This window comes from Cryptotermes secundus, unplaced genomic scaffold, assembly GCF_002891405.2.
Source record: "Cryptotermes secundus unplaced genomic scaffold, Csec_1.0 scaffold356, whole genome shotgun sequence".
In the NCBI taxonomy this organism is placed as follows: Eukaryota; Metazoa; Arthropoda; class Insecta; order Blattodea; family Kalotermitidae; genus Cryptotermes; species Cryptotermes secundus.
The window spans coordinates 761,500-781,673 of NW_019739946.1; the positions used below are offsets into that span (position 1 = coordinate 761,500).

A 20,174-nucleotide genomic window follows, 5' to 3' on the forward strand; every position below is an offset into this window, starting at 1 on the left:
TAAATATTGATTTGTCGGTCTTAAAATAATGTAAAATCAATTTTAATATTTGGTATAAATTTTTATGTGCATATTTTAATGCATATTTCGGAAGTTTTTATTGCATAAATGCATACATATTTAAGGGATTATTAGGACATAAAAATCCGGTCCCTAGTTATAAGCCGCCGAAGAAAGCAGTCCAGTATCGGCCGAGATATTGCAAGCAGTTATTGTAACACTGCAAGAGCTAATGATTGTAAAGTGTGTAAGGTGAGTGAGTGGAATAAATCCGCTATATCAAACACGGCGCAAACTTATTTGTAGCGTGACACACACAACGCGCTACAGTATATATATTTTTAATTCTCTTTTGGCTCCTAATAGTCTCGCAGAACTGTAAGCAAAGTGGATGTCGTAGGCCTTTGCAAGAAGGCTTGCTTTTATTTGAGGTGCAAAAAACCACCTTATTAACAAAAGTGAAAGGAAAAGAATTTCTAAACCACCTCATGTGTCAGAAGACTAAAGTCTGACCGTGTTTCTTGGAAAACGTCAGCGTGGGAATTTCATTAAATCGCTAAAACAGAATTACGGCTCTCCTAAAAATGCCATTTCATTCTATTTAATACGCCTGCTTTTTCTTACTTTATAAAATAATAAGTTTAATATTTTACCTGTGTTCACTCTCCTGCAGGTTCAGAGGTTTATAGCTACCAAGCACAGTCGACAAATGTGATATTTCACAAGAATCTGTCGCGTTGTACAGCGTCGCACAGTGTGATCAGCACCTCTGTAGATCGATATGAGTACCGTCAGGTCACAAGCACCAATTATACATGAGGAAAGAACACGTCGAAGTTGCGTAAAATCAGCAACAGTGCATGTGTTTTGATGATAACCCGATGAGGGGAACTTTTCCTTAGCCAGTACATCCAAACGGACCAGTTCTGGGGCCCACCCAGCCACGTACCGAATGGTTGGTTCTTTGGGATAAAGTCCTTCAAATATGAATCTTGACTGCTGGAAAGCTGTGGCATCATGGTTCTGATTCTAGCAGGGCAACCAGACCGTCACCGGGGCCCATCCAGTCTCCTATTTCACACTTTAGAGCCCAATGGCTACTATATGCACCTCCTGCTTTAACATACTGAGCTTCTGCATTCTGCCCATAGAGTGTACCTCTGTGTTTCGTATTGTTCTCACAACAAAACAGCATTTTCCCCCTTAAACAGCATTAACCGGTTAGTATTTGTAGAGGAGACGTAATGTGTTTCCTATGAGGTACGTAATAAATATTTATATATTACTTAGAACGGTCAACATTTCAGGACATAGGCGCATAGAGCCTCGGGAATGAAAGTTCAGAATTTCTGCTTTCATAAGTACATGAAACTCAAACGGAAAGTTCCGGGTTCGAATATCGGTTCAGCAACAGGCCTCCCTGAAAAAGTTTGTCGCGGTTTGCTACGACCCGTCATGAAACTTTAATGACTATACCTTAAAATAGGCGTTTCCTTCCGAGTTTTTAGTTCATTATTCGTAATGATTCTATCACCTGATGCAACATAACATTTTTAATTGCAAGTGTCAATAAATTGTTAAAGACTCCATCCGTAAGTTAATAACGACTTGAATGACGGAGTAGTCACTGTTCTGCGAAATTTCTAAAAAAGAACGTTAGCTAACAAAAACAGCATGAAGTTCCGGCAGGGAGCTATTTACATATACAGATAGCCGATAACAGTACATCTTCATTCTGAGTAATTCTTCCTAACATTTTCGACTGCGAAAGCTTTTGTTGACGGAAAATACTGACGGAACCCCACATAAAAATCAACAAGGCCGTGAAGGTTTAATTCAAAGCAGTACGCGTCCTATACACTTTCACATGCAGAATTCACATTCACGTCTGTTTATTGAAGATACACTGCCGTGAAGTCGGGGACAGCTTACAGCTTCGCCACCTGTGTCCTGGATCAGCTGAACCAACTGGCGCCACTGTGAGTAACGCGCGCACTGCCACAATGCTGTCGACAGCGCGCGGTGCAAGTCCACTGTTGGTACCTCCTACACTTCTGTGAGAATTTTTTTGGTTTCAACGAATGATGAGTAAACGTCCGTCCCCATTTTCAACGTAGATTAGCTTGCATATGTTTCAGATAAAAATATTCTTCCTACTAGCCGATAAATACGTTTCATGTAGTTTTTATTCATGCCTTCGGGTACCTTTGCACATGTGGATCAATTCGGTCTACAAGTCTGATTTTCGTGTAGGCTGCAACATTCACTCGTAGCAATTTCCCCGCATTTGCTGTAGAGTAATCCAGGTGGTGGACATCCAGGGATGTGGTTATGCAAAGGGAGGAATGGCATAGGCTTCTGAGGAAGGCCAAGGCCCACCCTGGGCTGTCGAGCCAGTGATGAATATTTCTACCTCATTAGGTACATTTCTATAATTTTTGTTCCCTTATCGTCACGTCTAAATATTTTCCCTTAAGGATTTTTCATTATGGCTAATGTGACGCACAGTCAGGAAATTACACCAGAATTTTCTTGACGTTTTTCAAGCTTTCAATGAAATGTTTAAATGCGGAAGTCCGGGTTATTCAATTCAGTTGCCAGTTACAAAGCTGTCCATTGGCGTAATATCTTTAAGTTGTTCTCCATGTGCATTTAAAAATGCTGTCGTAATTGAAAGCTGGACGCATACGCCGGGACCTTCTCCCTCTCTCTTCGTCTGGCTCGGCGATGTGGAGCGGAAAACTTCGCTGGTGTACGGCGAACAGCGATGCAGCTCCGAGGTACGACCTAAAGGCTCGAAACTGATCCGTCTTCCGTTGAAACCGCTAAACTTGGTTCCCACAGCCGTTCAGGATAAATGACTCTTTTGTTTACATTTTACGACTCTGTTAGCAGCATTCTACTTTCCTTCCTCTGGGGGGGGGGGGAAGTATACTTAGAGATCAGAATGCCGAGCATACATATGCTTCCACGTTCCCACTTAAGACTTTTGAACCAAGTGACAGAGTTTCACGAAACTTAGCATGAATGATATTATGACGTGACGCCTGAAAGCCGGAATATGTGAAGAATATGACTGTTTGCTAGGCAACGGCTCATTACAACGCATTCTCATGTGAACAAAGATTTAACAGAGGTTCCGTGCATACGGGGAAACTTAGGATCACCAGGCGTTTCCGCTACAACGGGACATGAGACAAAAAGTCGAACTGTTCGGGTGGTGGTCTCTATTCGGTTCTTCCGAGGTCATGAAGGGCGGTGCATTCCTGAATTCGAAAGATCCATTCAGTCGTACTGAGGAGAAGACTAGAGGTTAGAGACCATTTCAAGATTCATCTGACAGTTATCACGGAGGAGTTCAATGTGTGAGCTGTTATAATCAAGTGCAATTGTAACAGAGACGTCCAATAAATCCAATCATCCAATCTATAGCCCGCAATTTTTAGTCACGCAACCCTTTATACGTGACGGTATGTTATCGGCGGGCACCCTGACGTCTTACTCCATAATTCCTTGTAACCATTAACAAAAATGTGGTGGGTGGGTGGGCTAATTTGTGAGATGCTAGCGACGCTTAAGTTAGGATTATGAAATCATGTACCGTAAGAAAAAAGAAACATAAAAACTTTTATTGAGGTTTAGTATGTAAAATGTGAAATGCAAACACGATGTCCGTATGTACATTTTTCGTTAACTTTGCGATTTGTGGAGTTAGCTAACAAATCACTGGAACCAGACACGTAAAATCTGGTGCAGAGATACATCACAAAAACTCCTATGTATTATGTTTGAAGAATTGTTCGTAATTCAGTAATTACAAGCACGGAGAGGGTGCAAATCTCAGAGGTGCCATACGACAAATTCTGTGAAGACAACTTCTGAAGTTCAGTAAGAGGTTCTTCAAAGGAATAAAATCAAACAACAAGTTATTTTACGAGTAATATACATATGAAAGCAGGAATCTATGCAACAGGAACGTAAGCTTTATGCGTTCTGGTCGGAAATGCTTGTTATACGAGGGTAGTACTGAAAGTCATGAGCAACAATTTTTTGTAAAGTACTATGCTTTATTATTGACAAACCAAATACACCACCTCAATCTACAGACCTTTCTTTATTTTTCCACATAATCGCCACTTCTTTGTACACATTTCTCCCAGCGTTCTGGGAGTTTGAAAATTCCCCTTCTGTAAAATTCCGTTCCAGCCATCCGCAGACACTGACGCACTGCTTTCTGAATTGCCTCCCTTGTCTCAAACCGTCGTCCACGCAGCTGATCCTTCACAAATCCGAAAAGAGGGTAGTCGGAGGGTGTCAGATCAGGGCTGTAGGAGGGGTGTGGAAGAACTTCCCACCCCATCCTTGCAATTACTTCCAATGTGAGGCGAGCAGCGTGGTGGCGAGCGTTGTCATGCAAGATGATGATGTTTTGCCCCGGACTTTTATCGCGGAATGCACGACGGAGCTTGTGCAACGTCTGTACATAACGAGCAGCATTGATGGTTTTCCCAGGTTCCAGGAATTCGTCCAGAATGAACCCCTCTGCATCCCAGAAGACTGTGCTCATCACCTTCGCAGCTGATGCCACTGTCTTTGCCTTCTTTTATGATGGTGAATGCAAATGGTGGCATTCCATACTCTGCCGTTTGGTTTCAGGCTCGAAATGGTGAAAACAGCTTTCGTCACCTGTCACAATACAGAGAAAAAAATCATCGCCTTCGTGTAGATATCTCTGCTGCAGTTCTGAGGTGATGACTTTTCGCTGACCTTTGTGGTCTTCGGTCAATAACCGCGGGACCCAACGAGCACAAACTTTCCTATAGCCCAAGCTTTCAATCATCTCCTGTACTGCACTGTGCCCTATTCCAAGTTTTCGGGCTATTGTGTCCACAGTCACACGCCTGTCATCTTGAATGATCTTATCCAATGTTTCCTTGTTGCGTTCAGTTGAGGCTGTTCAAGGACGACCGCTCCGAGGCTCCTGTACTGCACTGTGCCCTATTCCAAGTTTTCGGGCTGTTGTGTCCACAGTCACACACCTGTCATCTTGAATGATCTCCACTGTTTCCTTGTTGCGTTCACTTGAGGCTGTTCGAGGACGGCCGCTCAGAGGCTCATCTTCGATGCTGGTGTTCCCATCTTTAAAATGTTTCACCCATCTTCGAACACTGCTCACACCCATGCACATACTTCCATAAGCACGCTGAAGTCTCTGGTGAATTTCTGCAGCAGGGATTTCCTCCTTCACAAGAAATTCGATGACAGCACGCTGGCGAAACGACATATCGTTGTTGGCCATTTTGTCAGGAGTGATACTGGTCACTTGATGCAAGCTATTGACGTCACAAGACAATCAAGGTTAACATAACAGCTGGTTCCACCCATCACCATACTCTCTTTCGTCTGCTGTTCCCAGGTTGCATGCAAAAAAAGGTTGCTCATGACTTTCGGTACGACCTACGTAATATTACAAGGTTATTTCAATTCTAAACAAAAAACCAGAGTAGCACTTCGATATACTCTGTTTCCAAATAACATACTTACCACGTATTGTTTACATTTGAGAATGCCTACATTTTAGAGGCCATCTTGTTGCTTTCGCTTATGACGAAACTGATTCGGACAGACAGACGCGATATTTACCGTCACACGCAGTGCAGACACTGTCCTTGTTAGTAAGGCTAGAGTCATGATGGTCCTGGATATGGGCCCATCAATGCTAAAAAGTAGCCGAGTCGTCGTTATTTGCCTCGTAATAAAGTCTCTTGCTTCGTCTTTGTGTTGTGAAAAGCCCGAAATGTACGTCCAGATTTACACGTACATTCGACGTTTGCGTAATCCAACGATCGAGCATGTCAAATGAGGCCTAAGAGAAGTTTTAGCTTTGATGTTTCTAGCCGTCAGGATTACAGGACATCTTACCTGCAGATCGACCCTCGTCTCACACAGATCCCCTGCGAAGCCGAGGGGGCATAGGCACACTGCTGTTTCTCCAGAGGTGAGGCACTTGCCCCCATGTTGACAGGGAACCTTGCTGCATCGATCGGCGCTGCACTCCTCTGTAAATCAAACCACAAGGAAAGATGATCATAAGCAGCCCTTTGAAGGCAGAATTTCTTCTAAATTCTAATAATGTGTAAAGAAGGCGGTTTACAATTGAGTTTTGGTGCATGTTATTTGTGTGAGATGGCGCTTAACGTCGGTCTAGACTTATCATTCGACAGCACATAGGAAGAGAAAGAAATATGAGAGAAGCCAGGGGAAATTAATAGCACGAAAGATTATATAACAAATTATGAGACTTTCCGTTGAAACTTCAACGGTGTTACACTAGCCTATATATAATATTTATAGGGAAACAGTGCCAGGAGAAACTAGGCATGTATAGGAGCTAGCATTGGATTGAATCTTGCAGAAACAAATAGTAAAAGTATAGAATGTGTCTAATGGCGGATTCTCTGCTTATGCTGATCAATTTTGGGCTATATACAGTAGGACATTTCTTCACCAGCCTAAGAATTATCATCTCCTGAAGGGGATACTGTACAAGGAAGTTAGTTACTTTAAAGAGTGCACTGAAGTTCCCCAATAATCAATCAAGCGGGACACGGCGCGCGCGGAGGTTTCTTTGTTCGATAAACTTGGGCGTCGCGATGCTGTGAATGTGCTGTTCTTAGTCATATTGATCCACAAGGTGAAGAGAAACCTGGACCAGATGTCAGAATGCCAATAATCCGCTAAGGTCCAAGCATTAGTTCGTCTGGACAGTTTCGCAGACACAGGGAGCATGGCCTGAAAATGATACTGTGTATTTCGATGATATCGAAACATTATCGGCTTCAATAGCACGGCCTGGACTGCCAGTGTGACTTCACATCTTGAGACTGGGGTTTGGTAAGGACTAAGGCCCTTCTGATGTAAATATATTTTGAGGCAACACAGATCTTGAGATTATTATTGACAGTAAGTAGATAAGAATATAGATGGAACAAACTTATTGATTTCAAATCTTAGGTTCCTGAATGACACCTCAATTTAAGTTGAAAAATGCGGATGAACAGAGGAATCTCCCAATAATTCGACAACTGTCTGCACTCAGAGCAAAGACTAGAGTACTAATACAGAGTATGAACAATATTAACTGAGGATCTGACTGCAGGCCATACAAAATATTGGATTCCACATGAACAGGAAGGGACCGCAGTAGCGTAGTTGGTTGAGGCATTATGGTACAAGCAGGAAAGTCGCAGGTTCGAAACCCAAGGAGATCCCTGGGTTGTTCAATTGACCTAATCCTTCCAGCCGCACTGTGGACCTGGGTCGACTCAGCCTCTATCAGAAATGAGTACCAGGAATCTTCCTGGGGTAAAGAGCGGCAGGCGTGTAAGGCTGAGAACCTCACCACCATCTGTGAGCCGACTGTCTATAAAATGTGGGAGTCTCGACGTCTCACAACCCTGTGGGCCTTCACGGTCTGTTGCAGGGATAGTAAGTAAAAAAGTAAAGGGATACCTATACCTTTTTATATGAACAGGGAAAACACTAACCATTTTAGATTCAGAACACAAAACTGTGCAGGTCGGGACACTGAAGAAGGTGACAGAGGAAGAAGAGAAGAAGAATGCGAGGGAGAAGAAACACGTAAGAAAATTAAGGCGGGGAGAGAAATAAAGGATAAGTATGAGATGGAGGAGTGAGAGAAAAATTCCCATCAGATAAAGAAAAGGAGGCAATTGAGAAGGATGAAGGGAGGACGGAGCAAGAGAAGAAAAAGCTGAAAAGAAGGAGGAGAGCATATGTAGAAGAAAGAGAAGGTGATGCAGAACAAGGAGAAACCGAAAGACAGGATTACAAAATACCACCTCACCTAAGCTTTCATACGGATTTTTTTTATTTATTAATTAAGGACTGGGTAACCCAGAACTTAATTACAATTAAAACTAGTTGGATAACTAACGATTAATTTTTCTAAACCTAATATATTATCACGTGTTGGGTGTATAGGTGTATAAGGCGACAAATAACTTCACGCCGTATTGGATATAGCGAATTTTATTGAACACTCGCTCTTACAATCACCCAAATTACAATCTCAAAATTACTGCCATCGGCAGTATCACAAATACTAGACTGAAATTGACTGGTTGACATCCTGGTTAACTCGTGACCAACTCCTACTGTCCTTGAGAACTCGTAACTAACTTGAATAGTCTTCGCTGCTCCTTATTTAGCCCCGTTCCGGACAACGCAGAAAACAGTCACGTAATAGGCACCACTGTTGTCTGGCGCCGTGTTGCTAGCAACGCTGTCGGGAGTTGTTTACGGCTGCATAGCAACCGAGGCATCCCTTGGTCACGTCACCGCTGGCGGGGGAGGGGTGTCATGCATAGCGCAACACGTCAAAATATGTAAATTAAAACTAAGTCACTTCCACTGAATTACTTAGTACTTTAACACTTAACTAGTTCGAACGGTTTCTTCCGTTTGAGTCGTCTAATGTTATTGTTCACGTTGAGAAGCCTGGACGCTTCAATGTTGATATGGTTTGGAGTCTCTTTTCTTGAGAGGTGGCGGACTTAGCGATGATATCTGTAACCGTCTCGATCCCAAGGTCACGATGAAGGACACTGTTACGAACGTACAATACATTTCATACGGATAAAACTGAATTTTTCTTTTTAACTTGGGCCTGATATAATGCAGGTATTCAATGTTATGCCTAAGCCCAAGTCCAGAAACTAAGCGAGGTAAAATTTCATATGGAATCATTTCGTCTGTTTTTTTTTATTTATTTATGAAGCAATAAGAATGTGCAATTCTATAAGTTAGTTTGCTGGCGTAAGAGCTGTGGTGCTCTTTAATGACGTGATGAGTCCCTTCCCCAGTGGGAGGTTCCTCTTAGTTTTCTTTTAAGTTAGCTGGCCAGTATCTTCGGAGTCTTCGATTTTGCTGCAGTTCAACGAGTGGCTGTAGTATGTCGTTTGGTCATTTGGGTGATTTGCTAGTTTGTTGTGGTGTGTGGTACATTTTTCTCTGATGACGTCTTTGATGTATGGTATATTTAGATCTGCATGTAACGTTTGGTTGTTTACATACCAGGATGCATTTGTTATAATTCGTATTTTTGGCTGGCTTCTCTGGATTATTGTTATATTTGATTTGCTAGCGCAACCCCAGAGCACGATTCCGTAAGCCCAGATTGGTTTGATTATTGTCTTATAAAGCAGGACTTTGTTTTCTTTGGATAGGTTGGATCTTCTTCCAATTAACCAGTTTAGCTCCTTGGTTTTTAAGTCTGTTCGCGTTTTTTGATTACGTGGTCCTTCCAAGTGAGTCTACTATCCAAATGGATTCCGAGATTTAACGCTTGGAGACTGTGGGATATTGTTATTATTCAGTCTTACTTGTGGGCGTGAAGTTCACTTGGATAGTTTTAGTCTCGTTTATTTTAATTTTCCATTTGTATAGCCATGCTTGTATTTGGTTTAATTGGTTCTGTAGGATACTGGTGGCCTTTGCTGGATCTGCATGGGTTGCTAGGATGACTGTATCATCTGCGAAGGTTCCTGTGGTGGTGTTTTGATCAGTTGGTAGGTCCGCCGTATAGAGAAGGTATAATAGTGGTCCTACTACACTGCCTTGCGGTACCCCAGAGTTTATAGTAAAGTTAAAAAATGTTGCTTGATTGATTCTTACGCTGGATTCCCTGTCGTTGATATAGGACTTCATCAATTTGAAATAAGTGATGGGAAGATTCTATTAAATTTTATATAATAGTCCTCTGTGCCAGACTTTATCGAAGGCCTGCTTTATACCTAGGAATACGGAGGTACAGTATTCTTTACGATCGGGTGCTTGGTTTATGGTATAGGCTACTCTGTGTGTTTGCTGTACAGTTGAATGTTGTTCTCTAAAGCCAAACTGATGTCGTTGTAACCAATCTTCTGTGTGGGGATCGTTGTTTATTCTTTGAATCAGGAGTTTTTCGAGGAGCTTGGCAATAACTGAGAGTAAGCTTATAGGTCGGTATGAATCAACTTTGCTTGGGTCTTTGCCTGGTTTGTGTATTAGGGCTATTTCAGTAGTTTATTCTAAAGATGGCATTGATGATGATAGTAATTATCAGTACGGCTTTTTGCGGCAATTCTTTTAGTATTTTGGGGGCAATTTGGTCTATACCTGGAGCTTTACGTAGTTTTAGGTGGTTTATTTCTCTTTGTACTTCCCTTGTGATGATTTTTTAATTCCCGGTATATTCGCAGGGATATCTGTCAATTGTTCTTCTACTTCAGGATCTATTTCAGATTCGTTTGGTGTAAATACCTTTGCAAGACACTGAGCGAAAAGCATTGTCTTTTCCTCGTCGCTTCTGGCCCATTTTGGGTTGGGTGCCGTTTCATCACTTATTGGGGGTACTTGATGTTTAGGTTTTTTTTTATGTTTGATTGGTTTTCAGATTGTGTTGTCAAATCTACTAAGACTGATGATATAATCGTGAAATGCTCTATTCCTTCTTTGATTTTAATTTTTAACTGATTAGTTGCTCTATTTAGAGCTGTTTTGTCTTGCGGTGTGTGTGTTCGGTGCCATTTGACTCTTGCTTTTCTTTTGACTGCTGTTAGTTTGTTTATCTCGATTGAGATGATATTTGAGACTTGATTATGGGTTTGCAGTTAGGGGTTGCCTGTTCAGCGGCCTTTGTGAGAGTAGCTGTTAAGTTTGTTAGAGCATTATCCACTTCCGTTGGGAATTGGATGCTTACTTTTAGGTTTATGTTTTCTTCAATTTCGGTGCGATAATGTTCCCAATTAGTTCTTTTGTTATGTAGCCCAATCGGAGGTTTCTGTGGATGATGAGGCTGCTGATTGTTGCTAGTATAGGCAAGTGATCAGAAGAGAGATCATAGCTAGCTTTTGTGTGCATGTATGCTGGGGAGATGCCTTCGGTGATGAAAAGATCTAGGGAGATCCGGAATTTCGGAGTCATCAGTGGGCCAGTTGGAGCGCAGGTTGACAGGATACAGTAATTTCTCTCCTGGATCAGGTTTGCTAGTTCTCTGCCTTTGGTTGTTGCGAGGCAGGAGCCCCATAGAGTGTGCTTGCATTACAAGTCACCTCCTGCTATGAATATTGGCACGAGCGTCCGGAAGAACTAGCTGAATTGTTCTTTCTTTATATTATACCGAGGAGGGCAGTATACTGAAGCGATTTTTAGGTCGTACGGCATCATTTTAACCAGTATTACTGTGGCTTGCATAGGATTTTTCTCATACTTCGGTAGTTCAAGATGTCGAACAGTATATTTGATTAGTATAGCGGTCCCAGCGTGTGCCGTGTTATCAGGGAGATTTGCGTAGTATGTCGTGTATTGGGGTATTTTGAAATAAGATCTGTCTGTGAAATGCGTTTCGCTAATTAGCATGACGTCTATGAGGTTATGGCAAATGAAGATTTCTACTTCATTTTTTTTTGTTGTTGCAGAAGTTTCATCTCTTTCCGTTACTGTCTTCTCGTTCTTTTGAACAGGTTCTTAGTTAGAAAGATGAAAATACATCGGAGAAAAATAAATTCTCTTCATTTCTTTTACAAACGAAATGCTTAAAGGCGTATCCATGTTTAAAGGCAAACAAATGAAATACAAATATTGTTTTAAAATGAAACAGAAAAGTCAAAGAGTGAGAATGAAAAATTAGGCTAGGAGAAAGCGACATGGGAAGGTCAGCCTTCAGTAACGTGAGGTCAGTATGTAGCCTGTGCAGGACGTGGTTAAGTTATATTATGTACTGCTTTCAGATGTAAACCAATTTTACGTAATTTTTGTACTTCAGCGTCTTCACCGTCTTTATTTATTCTAGGCTTCATTAAGATATAACTTGTTGCAACTGTCACAGGCAACAAAACCAGACAAGCATTGAACCTAGGACCGAGCAGATTAGTAGAGCTGCAACTCCTTGGCTTGTATTCGAGAAGTGTTCGGTTCGAATAATAGTAGCGACACCGGCTGTCCTGACTGAGGTTTTCGTGCCTTTCCTCAGTCCCTCCAGGCGAATGTCGAGAGCGTACCTTGAAATAGACCACGGCCACTTCCTTTCACATCCTGTCGAATTAATCTTTCATTAAACATCCTGCGGTTCGATTCTGCATATCCTACATACCTACGGCACCGTAAAATGAACCACAGGCTTATAAGATCACCTTGCTCTGTGTGTATCTGTATTCCCCTTAACGCCTGAAAGCCGGAATAGTGAAGAAAGAAAAGACGGCTCTTTTTAGGCAACGGCTCGCTAAACACATTCCCGCTGCAACGAATTCACAAGCAACAACAGAACAATTGTTAGACGCGGTGTTTATATGCGGTCCGCGTCCCAGAACTTCTTGTCCAATTTTGATTTTTCACAAAAATGTACAAGAGATCCTACCTTGTCCCCCCCCCGCCGGCACTCATGACTGACGCAGCTGCAGAGTTCAAGTCAACTTGATGCTCGTGGCAGTCCTGATGCCAAACGACAATCCCCACACAATTTGCATGATTGCTGCAGTTGGGTTCACTTCCCACGAGGCTTGTCTCTCGGTGACAACAGCAATCACATTCATCCTTATTGACACAAGGCAACCAACCGACTACACATATATCTTCTTTCCTTTACGTCACGAGGGCAGACTTATGGAGGTGAGCCCATCTACTTGTGAGGCCAATTTGGGCCTCAGGTGGAAGGCCATAATTCCAAACTTATCTCATGGAATAATTTTCAGAAATAAAAACTAATTCAAGAAAGAGTGGCCCTGCCTGAGCAGCTCAGTTGCCTCAGAAATTACCCATAAATTCATGATAGTGTTCATAACAACAAGCCACTGGGCCCTGTCCAGAGGCAGACGAATGCGGCCCACGCCATATCACGGTAGCAATCACTATTTTCCCAGTGGTCTCTTCCCTACAGAATTTCCAATTAACGTTGTGTGTGCTTTTCACACGTGATTACCCAGCTTCCTTCTCCCTCCTCAGCATTTCGTTCTCATGTTATCCTCCCTTATGGTGAGAGGACAAACATTACTATTTACTAAGTTACTCAAATAGAAACCTCAATTTTTTAGTATACAGAAGCTGACTATGATTTAATTTTTCGAAAATAGGTTAAGATGCTGGAGAGCAGTGCCACTGTTACGACAGCTGTTCTTACGCAGCCCATATATAATTAAGACGAATGCAAACGTACAAATCCATTCAATACCTCGGAACGACGGTAATAAATAAGAGTCACTACACACGAAGAGATTACGAGCACATTAAAATTTGGAAGTGCATGCTGCCATTCAGTTAAGAATATTTTGTTTTCTCACTAAAACAAATCCAGCATCGCATTGTTTCGTATGTATGTGAACTTGGTCTCACAAAGAGGAACAGAATATTCATGTCTGAGAGAAAGGAATAAACAGGAGGCTGAAGAATATCTTATCATAAGAAGCTTTATAATTTGTACTCCTCACCCACACCCAAGGGACGCTGAAAAATGAGAATTCAACTTTGTCAGAATACGAGGTAAGAAACCATTTGGAAGACCGAAGTGTAAATGGAAGGATAATATTAAAAGTAATCTTAAAAGGAAAAATATATTGGAATTTGAAATTAATTAATCTGGTGTAGGATACGGTCCAGTGGAGGGCTCTTGTGAACATGGCAATGAACCCTCGAGCCCCAGAACCAGGTGGGAAGTTTGTTGCCAAGTTTCTCAAGAACTACTGGGTGGATGGGAGGAAATGGCCGTGGTGTGCTTTATGGTACTGTTCCACCAGTTGTCTGCACGGTCTGAGCAAACCCGCCACAAACCTCAGTTAAGATGTCTGCCCTCCAGTGTGCAGAGGTGGTACCCGCTAGAAGCTCAAGACCCAGGAGGTGAACACAACTGGGATTAATTAGATGATGGACCTAAGGGGCGCCTCAGATGCCCCGACATAAACGAAAAACACTGGGAATGTTCACTGAAGTCCGCCAGGGGGTGAACACTGAATTCCACTTAAGGAACTGAATTGGTGGGAGGGTCGCTCCACAACTTCTGACGCTACTGTCGAGTTAACACGATGCAAGCACTGACTAGCGCGACCAATAATATTGTTTCTTGTTCGGTATGGTTGAGGAAAGTGGTCTCTTGCTCTGAAAACATGAACCAATGGCGAAGATATAACGTCGTGCAATCCGCTGAAAGTCAACCGACGTTTCGGAAGAACATATCGCCTCCATCTTCAAAGTCGAAGAATAAGCCGAGCAAGAAACCAGCGTGAAAACAAGAGGCAAGCAGAGCTCTTGCTTGGCTTATTCTTCGACCCTGAAGATGGAGGCGATATTTTCTCCGAAACGTCGGTTGGCTTTCAACGGAATTTACTGCGGTATATCCCAGAAGACAGTACTCCCACTGCTGTCAGGACCTCCAATCCTATATGAACTAAAAGTGCTTGAAAACAAAATGTAAGGAAACGTGTCAACAAAAGGTTACGCTATTACAGACTGCAGACTACAGAGACTACAGAGCGGTGGAAATGAAGGTCGGCTGGGGTGCCAAGGGACGCGTTTAAGAACCCACTTGGAACCAGTCAATGTTAATGCTGGGGACATGGAAAAATACCATTAAGATGTCCTTAGGGACACATGTTGGGTGCAACTGGCTCAACATCAACTGAATGGGGTATCACTCAAGCAGTGGTGCTGGAATTTTGGGTTCGAGTACCAGAGAGTTAATTTGTAATGACTATTACATCAATGCATATAACCGTGCAAACTGAGAACTCCAGACAACAAGATTTCAAACATCAATCATCGCAAATTGGGATGTATAGCAATTGAATACAAATGTATAAGTTCAATTTAAAGCTACAGTTATGCTTCTTTTATTACAACAGTCTTTACGAACTGTGGTTGTCCACGAGTTTGACGATTGGGGTTCTATTACGGGTAGGGAAATAACGCCTCCCTACGCCTCCACTGTGTCCAAACCGACTATGGGGGCCCATAGCTCCCATGAAAAGAGTACCAGGGCCGGATCATGAATCACTCTGTCCAAACTAGAGGTTAAGAATGACTGGAGCTTCATCTCCATTCGTCAAAACGCCTTTGGGTAGATGTGTTTACAGGGAGGGGCACGTTTAATTACAGTACCCTGTAACGGATCTGATCAACGCGTTGCCAGGCAACAGCTCCGTAAACATGAACAGAGGAAACAATAGAAGGGATACTGTGTTTTCTATGCGGTCCACGCCGAGAAAAAGCACGGATATATACATAGGGAGTCCGTTGCCAGGCAACGCAGCGGTAAACATGCATCCACAAACAGTGGGAGACGGTGTTTTTCGTCGGGTCCGTGCAAAGGAGTTATCTTAAAAATAAACGGCGATCTGCTGTACTGAGCCTGGATTGACAGAGGCCCTGTATATATTATACATAGAAATAGGAATTAAGATTAAATTTGTAAACATATGCAAATACTGACAATGGACTTACTAACACGGACTATTACTGACAAATGACAGACCCGACCTCTCGTCAGAGAGGGCGCCCCAAATGAACAGGACAGTAACTTTCATATAAGAAAAGAAAAATTTGGTCATGAGCCCCAGCCGGGGCTCGACACCAAGACAGACAGCCTGATGGAGCGTCAGTTGCAATGTGACTTGGACTTGGACTACAGTTCAAAGGCAGTGATAGTGATAGTGACAGTGACAGAGACAGAGACAGAGTTCTGGGCTCTCGGTGGAAGGTATTCACGGGAAGTTCGTACAAGATTTAACATGTGATCTGAAGACTTTATGTGTTCTGGAGTGTGGCTCTTATAGTTCCTGTGGTTTAGTTGTGGTACCAGGAGAGACAAGAATAACACAGAAGGAGGAACAAGAAGTCAAAGTGACTCGGCAGCGAATCAACGTGCTTTGCAGACCGAAGCAGAGCTCCGGAAGGAGTTGAGTGTGTGAACTGTTGTAACCGACTGTGACTGTATTAGTGACGTCAAATAAACCTAATCATCAATCCACAGAACCAATTAATTACTTGTCGTGTTACCAGGATATGCGACAATACAGAATTAATGACAGGATAAATATGAATTGGAAAGGGAAGAAAAAGGAAGCTGCTGCTGTTTATTTAAGGCGCTATACCGGAATTTAATCAGCAGGGAGACAGAAGGCCATAAATACACCTGTGAGCATATCCGGTCTCCTTTGGTAGGCACGAACAGTGAATTTCTTGTATACAAAGCAACATGCTAATAACTATACCTCGACCTTCGACCACAAAACTGGGTCTACTCACAATAATGTCCCAGGAACAAGGTGAACTTAACAGTCTGATCAAGAATAAGAAGCGGTTATGAGCAGGTTAAATATGGCGAATGTCTGCTATTACTAGGGTCATAATCTTTAATTTCTCCATCTCATTTCCATAAACCTACAATTTAAAATACGAACCCACAATTTTACGCGTACGTTTTAATTTATATTAGCGCCAAACTTGTCTCTCGCTTACGGGAAGAACAAAGCCTGGCCTGGGGGGGGGGCAGAGTTTGATACCAGAATGCTAAGGAGAATATCTGGGAGAAAGTGACAGAAATGTGGGTAGAGTTACACTTCATACGTGCAGGTTACCAAACGGCGGTAGCAACGGCTCTATACAGAGCGTTTCCTTATTACATGCCGTATTTCAGGGGACGGTTTCTGGATATCAAAGTAAGTGCAAAGTTCATGAGAACGTGTACTCCTAGGGCCTTCCCTACAAATTACAGCTGTTATAATTACAACTTCTAGGGCCACACTTTAAATACTTCAAAGATTAACGGACTGTGTGGAAGGAGAAAACAAACAGAAGCGCTATTAAAAATTATAAACGGTTATAAACTCCGTCCAGTGCGACTGATAAATATTTCTTTCTCCTTTTTAATCTTTCATCCTTGCCACGTTTCGGTCTGAGAGACCATCTTCAGAAGGACATATCAATACAAGCGGAAACTACTATTGCAGTGTGATTGACCAGTATCACTACATACATACAGTATCATCACAGTGCCATGAATGTAAAATCTGACCCTTTAACAACTACAGCGATGTTCATGAATATATTAAAATATTTCTAAATTATTATAAACTCGCCCTGCAGACATGAATAATCCTACCACTACCAGGAATCGAAACTTAGTTGTTCAGTTCGTAGGTAGCCACTATAATGATTGGGCTATGGCCATTAGTACTAAATTTAATTAAAATAGTGTTTTAATTTATGAAATGAATCATGTGGTCTGGCAGACACTAACTGTCCACTGTGCGTTAACTTCATGCAGTATGTATGAAAAGGCCGATCACAGTGGCCGCGCGGTATCAGGCATGAACTGTCTTCTCCCGTTCAAACACTGGGATCCTGGATTCCAATCCCTCTCGAGTCATGCATATCTGTGTCCGTTTATTCTGTTTGTGTTGTTCTATGTGTAGGTTGGGCCCTTGAGACGGGCTGATCCCCCGTCCAAGGAGTCCTACCGACTGTGTATAGGATTAAGAAGCTGAAAAAGCGGCCAAAGTCCAAAGGGCTGTAGAGCGATATATATATATATATATGTGTGTGTGTGTGTGTGTGTGTGTGTGTGTGTGTGTAAAAATGGCAAATCTAATAACTTCTAAAAAAATATATGCTTATGTAGGAATAATTTCATAAAAATATCTCAAGCAAACTACAGGAAATGCAGCAGTGATACAGTTGAGAACACAGGCAGCAGATTTCGGTCAATGCATGGGATAATTTAATATTGGAATCCTTCAGGGCAATTACCTTCTGTCAGCTTTGCCTCTCCAGATCTGCCTCCGTACTGTTCTGCTCATGGAGAGGGGGGGAGAGAGAGAACATGGAGCTAAATATCTGTTCTGTACTTACCGACATCAAATCCCTTGACTGAGTCCCCGAGGGGCGCAATGTTGAACCTATAGACATGGTCATTCACTTCCAGGTGCCTAATGCAACCTCTCAGCCCATCCTCTGTGGGCAGCTTCTCAGCAAGTCCAGTCGTGTTACCCGGACCGCCGACGAAGAGTGGCTCCCGAAACGTGATGCGCGAAAACAGGCCCTGAGGAAGAGAAAGTGTCACTGCATTATCCTCTCGCAACACAGACCTACATGGTTTCGGCTTACATTTACAGGTAATGCGTTATGTACTGTAGCGTAGTTGGTTGAGGCACTACGCTACAAGCCGGAAGGTCGCGGGATCGAATCCTGATGAGGTGGATTTCTTCAATTTACCTAATCCTTCCAGCCGTGCTATGGCCCTGGGATCGACTCAGCCTCTAACAGAAATGAGTACGTTACCGCCATCTGTGAGCTGATTGTCAAGAAAATGTGGGAACCTCAACATTTCACAACCCTATGGGCCTCCAAGGCCTGTTAAGTGATACCTTTACCTTTACCTTATTTAGTAAGTGTTGACATCAAGGTGGGGTTGAGCCGTAATTCAAAGAGTGTTTATTACTAACACGTTTTAAGCAAGGGTACTCTGATGACGTAAGCTTACTCAGAGAGGTGTACTCCGATGCAATGCAAATGCTCATATTTTTCAAACGTATTTTTGAGATTCCCCTCGTTGGTGTCTCCTCCTTATCGTGGTGAGGGGGTTTGAGTATGCCAAGGAACCTGAGAGCTATACCAGCGGTAGCGTAGCTACTGGCAGGGCCTCCCTTGCTGGACAGGTCAAAGGGTAGACATCAGACGAAGAGAGACACCAAAAACCAAAAACTGATGCTGGAAGCAGCGTCATCAGCAGCGACTTGAAGCACAGAGCAAATGATGCTCGAGATGGTTCAAGTTCGTATAGCAACAGGCGTGACCAGAGTGGTTTGAACGGCTGTTGTACTGCGATGTGGAAAGCAAATGGAAAAACTACCACATTATCACTTTTCCTGGATAGTCTCTTTCCAAAAACAGAGGATCGCATTAAGTGGAGGAACTGTTTTGGAAGAGACTGTGAACCTGTCGTCTGACAGATTACTGATGAAATGAATTTTTGAGATTCTATATAGATGCTTTTTCGAGATGTTCATTTATTGAAGACACAAGCCTACTTTCGCAAATTTGATCATAGTGTAGATTTTGAAAGGCATGGAGTCTTTCGTTAAGTAGCTGAATATTTAAAACAGAAGTTGTAGATCTTAATTAGATACTTCTTTTATGCCACCTTTCAAATTTTTGTGTATGAAGTCACTTTTGGCAAATGTGATACAAACTTTGACTTGATCTTCATGTATTGTAAGAGATCTAACTGATCGGCATGAACAAAACTAAATTCTCCACACAATTTTTGTGTCAAATCTGAAAACCAAATTTAATTAATATCCGTTGAGTACCTTTCGAAAGAAACCTGAAGGTGGACAGAAAGTTCGGATTCTGCCCTCTCCACTGTTACTTCATTTCATGCATTTCTCACAAAGAAAGCACATGCACAAACACTATTTCCTGCATTCCAATATGTTATTTATAGTGGCCGTCTACATAACTGCTTATGTAACACTGCTAACATGGAGACACAGCGTCTGCCTGCCTCGCACATAAGCAGTGAGGCAACTGCAATCCGAAACGGAGGGTAGGAAAGGATTATGAAGAAGATAGTCGTGGCATATTTCAGGGAACTATCTCAGCATTCGACTTTTGAAACTGAAAAAAATATATATATATAAAAGTGGAGACAGTCGGTAGTCCTGCCAAGGTTAGATTCCGATATTTCCTGATTAGAAATCACAAGACTTGATGAGGTGGGCAGGGCATGTAGTACGAATGGGGGAGAAGAGGAATGAATATAGAATATTGGTTGGAAAGCCAGAAGGAAAGAGACCACTGGGAAGACCAAGGCGTAGGTGGGTTGCCAATATTAAAACGGATCTTAGAGAGATAGGATGGGATGGGTTGTATTGGAATGATCTAGCTCAAGATAGGGACCAGTGGAGGGCTCCTGTGAACACAGTAATGAACATTTGGGTTCCATAAAATGCTGGGGAATTTTTTAGTAGCTGCAGAATTGGCTTCTCCTCAAGAAGGGTTCAGCTCCATGAGTAAGTAAGTTAAGTAGGCACAAGTCAGAAGACAGTCTTCTCAAAATTCAATAAAAAAACTAGAAGGTATATTTTTAAGGTCTTTCATTCTGGTCCGTCACACTAACAAATTAA

General features: G+C 42.4%; 1 protein-coding gene across 1 annotated transcript in view; it reads right to left on the reverse strand.

Moving 5' to 3' along the window:
- The window catches only part of LOC111872083 (pikachurin), a 147,282-nt gene that overhangs the window by 33,060 nt on the left and 94,048 nt on the right, over window positions 1-20,174 (reverse strand). The window contains exons 4-5 of the mRNA XM_023865628.2: window positions 17,899-18,088; window positions 5,923-6,059 (exon numbers count right to left, since the gene is read on the reverse strand). Of these exons, the coding sequence (XP_023721396.1) occupies window positions 5,923-6,059; window positions 17,899-18,088 (327 nt within the window). The remainder of the gene's footprint in view (window positions 1-5,922; window positions 6,060-17,898; window positions 18,089-20,174) is intronic.